At 38.9% G+C, this 10,842-nt stretch overlaps 1 protein-coding gene across 3 annotated transcripts; it reads right to left on the bottom strand.

The window, feature by feature from the left end:
* Positions 1 to 1,082: 1,082 nt before the first annotated feature.
* On the bottom strand, positions 1,083 to 10,773 carry LOC117300696 (protein ABHD13-like). 3 transcript variants are annotated; one of them, XM_033784436.1, is made up of 9 exons: positions 10,667 to 10,773; positions 8,649 to 8,995; positions 7,304 to 7,506; positions 6,695 to 6,926; positions 5,437 to 5,537; positions 4,109 to 4,362; positions 3,128 to 3,232; positions 2,262 to 2,369; positions 1,083 to 1,460 (listed from the first exon to the last, which is right to left on the bottom strand). In XM_033784436.1, the coding sequence occupies exons 2-9, from the start codon at positions 8,897 to 8,899 to the stop codon at positions 1,356 to 1,358; spliced, it is 1,359 nt and encodes a 452-aa protein (XP_033640327.1). In that variant the 5' UTR covers positions 8,900 to 8,995; positions 10,667 to 10,773; the 3' UTR covers positions 1,083 to 1,355. The 3 variants fall into 3 exon arrangements, with proteins under 3 accessions (XP_033640327.1, XP_033640325.1, XP_033640326.1); XM_033784434.1 differs by lacking the exon at positions 10,667 to 10,773 and adding an exon at positions 10,359 to 10,654; XM_033784435.1 differs by lacking the exon at positions 10,667 to 10,773 and adding an exon at positions 10,373 to 10,654.
* Positions 10,774 to 10,842: the final 69 nt, after the last annotated feature.

The following is a 10,842-nucleotide window of genomic DNA, read 5'->3' as shown; positions in this document are numbered from 1 at the left end:
GTCTATTTGTCTATGTATCCAAAAACAACTAGTACAGTGAGTCATTCAATATCAAAACCATAGATTGGACAAAAGTAAATAACTGTTGTATTTCATCCACAACTCAAATCATGCAGTTCATGCCTTGAACTACACAGGGCCTCTGTTGCCCGCCCCCCCCCCCCCTGGTATTAGCCTCGGTGCACCCTCATGACTTTGAGATTTCCCAATGGAAGTGCCCTTTGCAAAACGAAAGCAGCCTTGCCCTCTCAAAGTTAAAATTCCAGGCCTGGCACTAGTAACTTTATTTCTTTAGAGGAAAACAAATTATAATAACAATAATTGCTTTTCTAATCTCATTGCTTTCTATCATGACAATTTTTGGGACCTTATTTATAGAGACAGCATCTTAAAACTTATACTTTACAGAAAAAGAAGCTTAAAGGAACATTACAGAATTGTTTTTTGCTAACAAAACAGTTGCTGGCAGTGTAAGCACTTCATGTAATCCACCATATACATCAACTGACAAATCTGTAGAAGTTTGAGATCAATCGGTCACGAGAGAATAGTGAAAAAAACGATTACAAATTTTGCATTGCATCGACGCAAAAAAAGAAACGAATGAAACGATCACTGAGCGATAAACTCCAAACGCGAAGTTAGATTTATTTTTTTTCATCAAATATGACATTTCAGACAGAAATATTTCAAGGGAGAGAATACCATCTACTACCATCATCATTAGACCATGTAAGTTTGACGTAAATCTGTGATCTTCACAATTTTTTTCTTACCAATTCTGTAACGTTCCTTTAAATTAAACAAATATTACAGAGCTCCAAAATTACACCAAGAAGTGTCTTAATGAAAATAAGTGAAAAAAAGTTTTGTCTTGGAAACTGAAATTAGCTTTAAGCCAAATTGCTTTACAAAACAAATCACTTTTGTTTTGTTTCAAGGCACTGGACACGTTTGGCAATTATCAAAGACCAGTATTCTCAGTGTATCCCAACATATGCATAAATTAACAACCCTGCGAAAAATTTTGCTCAATAGGTCATCGAAGTTGCACAAACAACTTCTTGTGCTTTATTCAGGCCTGAAGTCTTTTATTATTGAGTGAGAAATTACCTTTTTTTTAAAACTATGTTACTTCAGAGGGATCCGTTTCTAAAAATTTGTATACACTGCATTATCAACAACTCGACATTGCTTGTTACCAAGTAAGTTTTTATGCTAACGGTTATTTTGAGTAATTACCAATAGTGTCCAGAGCCTTTAAGAGGTTAAATTTTACTAAAGAGATTAACAAGTGTCAAGCATGTAATTATGTAAATTAATGTTGTCCCTCTAAACTTGAAGAGACAATTTTATCATACTGTTTCTACAGGATGTCTTGAGGAGGTTGCATTGATGTCCTGAACACAATGAGCACCAGAAGGTAAGACTGTGATAGGATCCGTTTCTCGATATGTTACCTGAGGGAAAAAAAAGACAAATATTTTCACTCCAATCCTGTTTTTCATTTTCTTGTTACAAGACCCAGTTCCCAAATCTACACAGCAAAGTATATATTTTATACACATTGTGTAACCGCGATGCCTCAAAAACTCAAAAGTTCATCCTACAAGAATGTTACAGAATTGGTAAGAAACAAAAATCGTGAAGATCACAGATTTACATAAAACTTACATGGTCTATGGAGGATGATAGTTGAAAACATTCCTTGAAATATTTCTGTCTGAAATGTCATATTTGATGAGCAATTAATAATCTAACTTCGCGTTTGGAATTTATCGCTCAGTGAGCGTTTTATACATTTTTATTTTGGCATCAATGCAATCCAAAATTTGTGATCGGTTTTTCACTATTCTCTCGTGACCCAGATGGCCAATCGATCTCTACCTTCTACAGGTTTTTCAGTTTATAATGGTGAATTACATGAAGTGTTTACACTGCCAGCAACTGTGTTGTTAGCAAAAACCAATTCTGTAATGTTCCTTTAAATTTAAATTTCTCAGACTAATGTTGCTATGTTAGATGATTTAGGGCAAGCTTTTGCATAGTTACGGAGGAGGCAATGAAAACCCAACGACTGTGTATGATCAGGATTTGCTCGTCTGGAGGTTGCTATTCAAAAGCTTGCCACCAACCAATTGACATAGCAACTGTCTCAAATTTAAGTGGTAACTTGTGAGTAATGAAGTCATAGCTCCAAACTTAATTTTTAAAAATCAAGTTTGCAAATGGAAACTTCATAATCAAGCTACTCTCTGTACCTTTGTGAGGAATTCTCGGATGACAGTGAAGTAGCCATTGCAACGCCACGTCTCGTTGTGTGTACCGCCCTCAAACCGAATCAGCTGCTTGTGTCTTGTGCCGCATTTCTGTACCATACAAAAAATATGCAAAGTAAAAGGTAGGGTACAGTATTCTGTATTAAACAATAATAAGGGTACCAAATATTAAACCACAATTGAAACAGGGGTGGATTTCACAAAGAGTTAAGACTAGTCTTATCTCGAGTTAGGATGAGTTACTAGTCCTAACTTAGGACTAGCTGTACGTTTTTGATATCTCTTAGGACTAGTCTTAAGTTAGGACTAGTCCTAACTCTTTGTGAAATCGACCCCAGATTGGGTAAATTTTTACATGATTTGGGACTGAACAAAAATTTTTTTACTAGAGCCAGATTTGAACAACCGATGGATAGCTCAGATGGTAGAGAGCCGTCACATTAATCCGGAGGTCATTGGTTCAAATCCTGCTCTAGTCATTTTTTCATGGCATTCCCTGCTTCTGAATCGGCCGATTCTTTGCTTATAGTAAGCAAAGCCATGACAATGTACCCAGGTCTGAGGAACAGGGCCCAATTTTATGGCGTTGCTTAACGGTAACATTTGCAGAAACATTTGCTAAGATGCAAGCGTATTTCGAGGATTAGCAGAAAAATTAGGCGGTAATATTGCGTGTTTGCCATGGATTTGCGTTGTGACGTCATTTATTTTCTTGCATTTTCATGCCTTTTGATATGCTAACGGTTAGCAGCACTATGAAATGGAAATCGCACAGTGAGCACAAAATCGGCCGCTAAGCAGCTCTATGAAAAATGGGCCCTGGTTTTAAAATTTGGAGGATGACTTACGCGGAATAAATCACTCATCATTCTTGCTGGTACTAACTCATCATCAATGCCTGAGATGAAGAGAGATGATGAGCGTATATGCTTTGTCTTGTTGATAGAAAAATACTGTAGAGAGATAAAAACAAAGTTTGTATAATTATATACCTTTACTTTTTCTCCTTACATGGGGTGTCGTGGCCGAGTGGATAAGAGCACTGAACTCAAGCTCTGATGCTTCTGTTCAGCAGAGTGTGGGTTCGGATCCAGGTCGTGACACTTGTGTCCCTTACCAAGACACCTAACTATAATTGCTTCTCTCCACCCAGGGGTAAATGGGTACCTGTGAGGACAGAGATGGTTCTTGTGATTGGTTTAGCCGAGTAGCACATATATTGCGCACAGGCTGTATACTCCCCAGGGAACTGAGATGGTTTAAGGAATGATTTAAGGCCCAGTGACCAGGGGGTAATAATGCCGGAAGCGCTTTGAGACACCCCTTGGGCGTGAAAAGCACTATATAAAAACGGTCTATTATTATTATTATTATTATTATTATTATTATTATTATTATTATTGTAAAAACTTGACATTTTTGTGCAGGTTTTATGACCCATTATTTTGTTATGGTCCAGTAATCCACCCTTTCATACTGAGCATCCTTTGTCCTCACCACTTTACTCCTATTGGTTCTTAGCCACCAATTATTTCTAAAATAGAAACTTTGAAAGGCTATAATTTTACCACTTTTCTGGATCCCTTCTTTCCCTTAATCCTTTGCTCCTCTTTTTTGTATAAATGGATATGTATTTGTTTGCACTTGCTTATGCCTCTGGAGAAGGTTCGGTTTGGATCAAAAAATAAGGCCATCTACCCTACTCACTTTGTAATCATATAGTTGTATACATTGTTGAAGATTTTAACAGTTATGTTAAAGTGTCTTGCTCAAGAAAATTAGCAAGAGAACCAACCACAAATAATTGAACTTGAATGTCGCCAACTTACTTTATTTTTAACAATAAATAGAGGAATCCATCTTAAAAACTCCATCTTGAAGAGCACAGATCCCATATCAGGAATACTCGTAAACGTATTCTCTACAATCACACCAGCTATCCGTCCCTTATTGCAGGATTGAGATGCTACATGAATGGCTACAGCGCCCCCTAGTGACCGACCGAAGACAACAATGCGTCGCTTGTCGATGTCGCCTCGTTTGTGAAGATAGTCGAGACCTGCTTGTGCATCGAGGTAGAGACCTGTGGTCGTAAGAGATAAGAAGAATCAGAGATGCAAAATGACGTAGAAGGTAGGGGTCAAATGCAGGGGTGTGCTTGAAAGTTGAACACCTGGTCAAGGGGTCAAAAAGCTGCAGACTACCTGGCGGTTAAAAGTAGATTGCATTTAATCGGAAATTGACTTAAGTAGGAAAAATTACCACACAAAATGTCAAATTTCCCATATGACCCATGCAGTGTCTAGTCCACCAGGAAATGCCATTGAGCGTACAAGGTCACTCTTTTTGTTGGTACAGGTCACCAGTCTATATGAGGTTCTTTTAAGAAGAGAAGGGGTAGGTAAGGGTAACAGTGAAGAATTTTCAGCCTTCTAAACTTCTTGATTCTCAGAGTAGATTTAGACAGGGTAATTGACATAATATTACTTCAGTGCAAACATACAAACAGGGAAGATTTGAAAAGGGTTAGTGCAGCAATGGTTTATGTTTCACAGGGCGTAAATCTGGGTACAAATGGGTTTGTATGAGGTACACAGAGCTTTACAAGGCATTAATCTGGGTACCAATGGGTTTGTATGAGGTACACAGGGGGCGATTTACGGGTCATTAATCTGGGTACAAAGGGGTTTGTATGAGGTACACAGGGCGATTTACAGGGCATGAATCTGGGTACAAATGGGTTTGTATGAGGTACACAGGGCGATTTACAGGGCATTAATCTGGGTACAAATGGGTTTGTATGAGGTACACAGGGCGATTTACAGGGCATTAATCTGGGTACAAATGGGTTTGTATGAGGTACACAGGGCGATTTACAGGGCATTAATCTGGGTACAAATGGGTTTGTATGAGGTACACAGGGGGCGATTTACATGGCATGAATCTGGGTACAAATGGGTTTGTATGAGGTACACAGGGCGATTTACAGGGCATTAATCTGGGTACAAATGGGTTTGTATGAAGTACACAGGGGGCGATTTACAGGGCATGAATCTGGGTACAAATGGGTTTGTATGAGGTACACAGGGCGATTTACAAGGCATTAATCTGGGTACAAATGGGTTTGTATGAGGTAAAGATCTAGGCTAAAACTCACCTGCTTCACTAACGCGTCCCTCACTCCTTCCGTATCCTCTGTATTCTAAAAATAGAATATTACACCCGGTCATGTGATACAACCCATGCGCATTGAAAAACCTACAAAAAAATTACGAAAACAAATAATTAGAGAAATTGACTAAATTTACATTTTCAGCCCTAGTAATTTTCTGTTGACCTTTGGAAGTCAGATATTCTGCAGGAAATTACGGTAGAGTAGAACAGTCTCTACAAGAAACCCATCGTAATGTCATTACTAGTCATGTCGAACTTTAACCCACAGCCTCGGGGTGACCTTAATGATTTGAGGGGAAATACAAGTGGCCAGCATTGTCGCCACGGTGGGCGCTGCTGGGCGGGCCTGCCCTGAACTCACAATTTTTGCCCAGCACTCTTAGTAAAATACACTTTGCTGCCCAGCACAGATTTCAAATATTGTCCACTTTGCATTGATCTGAGACACAGCTAACGATGAAGAGTATCGCATGTCACAGAGAAAGAACACAATCAAAAAAGGCCATCAGCTAATTGCATGGCCCCATAACACAAACAGTTTGGCAACCTGGCCCCACTCCAGCCATAATGGCCCATAACATGAATAATTTTTGTTGATCCCCTTGCCCTCGGTAGACTTCCCGAAAATGTTATTTATTGCCCACCACTAAAATTGGTCTAGCTGCAACCCTGCAAGTGGGATGGGAAAAGTAAATGTTCTAATCTTATCTTGGGCACCTGCGGGTGCGGTGCACTACTGTATGAAAAGCTGTATAAATAAATAGTCTAACAACAAATCATCTTCCGTGAGTCTCTGAATTAAGTGAATCGTACATACTGAAAATGTTCTGAGGAGCATTAACGCCATTGGACACTTTTGGTTAACAGTATTGTCCAAAGGCCCACACTTTGTCGTGTATCACAACTTATATATAAAATAACAAACCTGTGAAAATTTAGGCTCAATCAGTCATCGGAGTCGGGAGAAAATAACGAGAAAACCCACCCTTGTTTCCGCACGTTTCGCCGTGTCATGACATGTGTTTACTATCAATCGGTAATTCTCGTTGTCGAGCATTGATAATTGTTTCAATGTTTTCTCATAAAGTAAAGCATTTCATGGAATAATATTTCAAGAGAAGTCTTTTACCTTTACCTTCTGTAAACCCTGTAAGTTATTTGTCAATTTGTAAACTTTTTGTTTGTTTTCTGTTCCGAAAGTGTATAATGGCTTTAACACAACACCCATGTTAAGGACTTACCGATGCGCAATATTCCCAGCATTTCCGTGAAAGAATAAAACCGTCGGTGCTCTGCTGAACAGTGGTTCCTTTTGCTTGAAGAGTACAGCATGGATTTTGATTCTATCTGAGGTCTGAATGTAGAGGTTCTCATGAGGTAGGCCAGTTGAAGCAGCCGAGGCAACGTAGTAACGAGATGTTATCGGCTCGTCAGGAAAATACAGAAGGTCATCCTGTACATTGTAGGCAAGTCCTGAAAATTCAAATGTAAGTTGGGTTTTAAAGGCACTGGACAGGTTTGGTAATTACTCAAAATAGTTGTTAGCATTAAAACTGACTTGTTAAAAGTATAGATCTGTGGATAACATAAAACATTGTGTGAAACGGCTCCCTCAGAATTAATGTAGTTATCGAGAAAGAAGTAATTTTCCACTAAAATATTTGAATTAGATTTTGAGGTCTCAAAATCAGCATCTGAAAGCACACAACTTCGTGTGACAAGGGTGTTTTTTCATCCATTATTATCTCGCAACTTCGGCGACCAATTGAGTTCAATTTTTTATGGAAAGTATTGGAATGAATGTGAACTGAATTGAATATACAAAACAAGAGTGGACGATAGAGACTCACCAAGCAAAGCAGCTAGCACCAACAGCAATACCAGTGTTGAGTCGTACATACAGTAGCACAACACAAGTACCAGTATCCACGGTGTACATAACCCCCAGAATGTTGCAATGATATAAGACACTAAGCTGTAGATCAGCTGACAGAGAAGGACCAATCGAGACGGGGACCTGTTCTTAAGTTGTCCTTTTGGGCTCGCATTTGGCCTAAGATATAACAATAATAATATAATGGATTTATATAGCGACAAAATACCGAAGGATGCAAGGCGCTTTTAAGGGAGAAAAAAAGACCAAAGGGATGGTGACAACCAGCTACAGATTTGAAAACAGAAAAGTCTAAACACCCTTTATTGAAGGACAGAACAGTCTGAGCAATTTTAATGGAAACAGGGGTGGATTTCACATAGAGTTAAAGGCAGTGGACACTATTGGTAATTACTCAAAATAATTATTAGCATAAAACCTTTCTTGGAGACCAGTAATGGGGAGAGGTTGATGGTATACAACATGAGAGACGTCTCCCTTTGAAGTGCCATAGTTTTCGAGAAAGAAGTAATTTTCCACGAATTTGATTTTGAGACCTCAGATTTAGAACTTGAGGTCTCGAAATCAAGCATCTAAACGCACACAACTTCGTGTGACAAGAGTGTTTTTTTCTTTCATTATTATCTCGCAACTTCGATGACCGATTGAGCTCAAATTTTCACAGGTTTGTTATTTTATGCATATGTTGAGATACACCAACTGTGAAGGCTGGTCTTTGACAATTACCATTAGTGTCCACTGCCTTTAAGACTAGCCTTTATCTCGAGTTAGGACGACTAAACTCGTCCTAACTTAGGACTAGCCATACGTTTTTAATATCCCTTAGGACTAGGCCTAAGGTAGGACTTATCCTAACTCTTTGTGAAATTGACCCCTTGAAGACCGTTCTATAGGCGAGAGGCAGTGGTGATGATTTTATATTAATCAGGGTGTATTCAAAGACGAGGGCCCAATTTCAAAAAGCTGTTAAGCACAGAATAATACCTAGCAATTTCATTTGCTAAGCAAAAAAGTTTCAATAATGTCATATCTGCCTTACACAATGGACCCAAATTGGGGTCAGATTCAACCATTACTTGGGCCGATTTGAACTACAGTTGGGATGGTCCAACTACAGCTGGGCCAGTCCAATTACATCTGGGCCAATCCAACTGCAGTTGGGTTGATCCAACTACAGTTGGGCCGACCCAATTACAGTTGGGTCGATCTAACTACAGCTGGGCCGATCCAACTGCAGTTGGGCCGATCTAACTACAATTCAACTATGATGGGTTAACTTTAGTTGGGCAGTACAGACTGACCTGCGTCTGTGTGTTGCATTGGCTTGACCTGCATTGTTAGATTCCACATTGCTAGCGTGTTGTTGCATTTCTTGATACTCAATAGAACTCTGGTTGTAATTCGGTCGTTCCATACTGTCCACGTACGGCCCTCGCTGATCAAAATCACCGGCCAAAATTGGACGTCTCATCGCTGTTCTAGTCCAGGGTACATTGCCGCACTCTGATCGGATCTGGTGATGAGGGAAGGTGTGGGTTTCTTTCTGGTGCATACAAAGGCTTTGATGATAAAACCTCTTTTAGAGAGTCCAGGATAGAACTGCAGGGAGCTGGTACATGAGGATACTTTCAAGAGAGGAATCCCAGAGCTGAAACATGAAAATAACATCAGAATCAATAAAACTATCATTACATCTAATCATTGTTTACCCCTTGTTTAAGGTCTTTTTTTTTGCCCCTCTCTATCTGTCTTAAATCATGTATTTCAACTTGACAGCTTCTGTTACACCTATTTTACCTGTTCTTGTGTGTTGTGTTGTCATTTAGCCTTTGAGATGACGTCAACCCATTAATTATTATACCAGTTCATGGGTCCTTTCGGTTAATAAGCAATTTACAATCAGTTCTATGTTCTCCAAATAACATCGTCATTATGAATACATTTTATACAGGAATGTGTATCGAGAAATAAACTTTTTCGACAAAATTTGCTGTTGTTCACAGGTAGACCCAGTAACTGGGGCACTGTACTTCTTTTTCTTTTAATTTGTCATTATCAATATCATCAGTCGCTAGAGAGATCCCTTTTTGTAAAATTAGTGAAAAAGTGGTGGCGCCATACGAAAAGTTGTCCTTATAAACGTTTTCTACCTCCATGTATCATGTCATGGCCCTGTCGTGATGTCAAACCATAGTGTCAAACTACATTGTACTTAGTAGAAACTATACCCATGAGCGGGGAGCCTTTTTTATAGTTTCTAGAAGTAGGGCTGTTAAAACGTTATCGTTTTACGTTATCGAATATCGATCGTAACTTAACTAAAAAGTAGTAGTAGTACTACTCTTACTCTACCAGCCCAGCACTGAAGCAGTACAACTTACATTACATTTACAATTACATATTTTTTATAATATAAATATAACAAGCAAACAATTTACTTTACTTTAGCCTAACGATTAGATGGATAACTTTCCGTATGGCGCCACCACTTTTTCACTCATATTTACAGAAAGGGATATCTCATTGAGGTAAATTAAATACTATATTATTTCATATCGAATGAAAAAGTGGTGGCGCCATACGGAAACTTTTCCGATTAGATTAATTTCTAGTTGCGATAACGTAACCCGACGGCCGACGTGGGTGTGGACCCTGGAGTAATTCGGTGTGGAATTTGGAGTGGAAGGTTAAAATAAAAGTTAATTTATTTTATTTTAATAAACAAAATGGTGATATTGAGCGCAAAGTTAAAGATTTTGCGCACGCAAGATTAAAACTTGCCTGTATACAACTCAACACAAGTTCAAAACTAGCACACGAAATTCAGGCTTGCGCGGGTTTTTGATTTGCGCTCAACATAAGAACTTCGAAACATGAAGCGTAGTCGGCTTTCACATTGAAAGCTCTCAAGCCAAACTTCCCTTAGGCAAACCATTAATTATTTATATTAATTAGTACACTCTTCATCAAAATTGTCTCCATTCAGGAAAACTAAAGGTTCCAAGACTTACACAATTTCACTTACAGTTACACTGAAATCAGGCCATGGGGATTTTAGGAGTTCGGGAAAAGTATCGTCGGATGTGTTTTTTACATGGTTAAATTTCATCTCTAGAGGGCGGCCATGTAAAGCTTCGCTTTCTATTTTGCGTACGTGTTTCCTTGCTGATAGTCTTGATTCGAGACGCTCTTGTTCATAATCCACAGCCGTCTGCCGGAGGATGGAGAGACCGTTCACGGAAATTAATAATATTGGCGTATTGAAGTAAGACTAGTGCAATGAGCCGATAGCCGGGAATTCTATTTCTATGTTTCTTACCCAAATAATATGCGTGGATGCTCATCGGCATAAGGTTTTTGTTGAAATTTAAAGCATGGAGAAAGTCATAGTTTAAAAATTTGCTCGTCATCCCCCCACCTTGACAAACCGACCACATTTTGATCATGTGTTGTTTTGTAATGTTTACGATGACGTCATGGCTAGAAAGGGTAGAT

The sequence above is a fragment of the Asterias rubens genome, chromosome 16 (assembly GCF_902459465.1).
Source record: "Asterias rubens chromosome 16, eAstRub1.3, whole genome shotgun sequence".
Taxonomy (NCBI): domain Eukaryota; kingdom Metazoa; phylum Echinodermata; class Asteroidea; order Forcipulatida; family Asteriidae; genus Asterias; species Asterias rubens.
The sequence above is the reverse complement of the archived record's forward strand: the minus strand, read 5'-3'. Positions and strand labels throughout refer to the sequence as shown.

Coding starts and splice junctions, on each gene's coding strand:
- LOC117300696 (XM_033784436.1), bottom strand. CDS start 8,899: ATGCACCAGAAAGAAACCCACACCTTCCCTCATCACCAGATCCGATCA. Junction 4,363..5,436: donor GGGACGCGTTAGTGAAGCAG/GTGAGTTTTAGC, acceptor TTACGACCACAG/GTCTCTACCTCGATGCACAA. Junction 1,461..2,261: donor TCCGAGAATTCCTCACAAAG/GTACAGAGAGTA, acceptor TTTTTCCCTCAG/GTAACATATCGAGAAACGGA.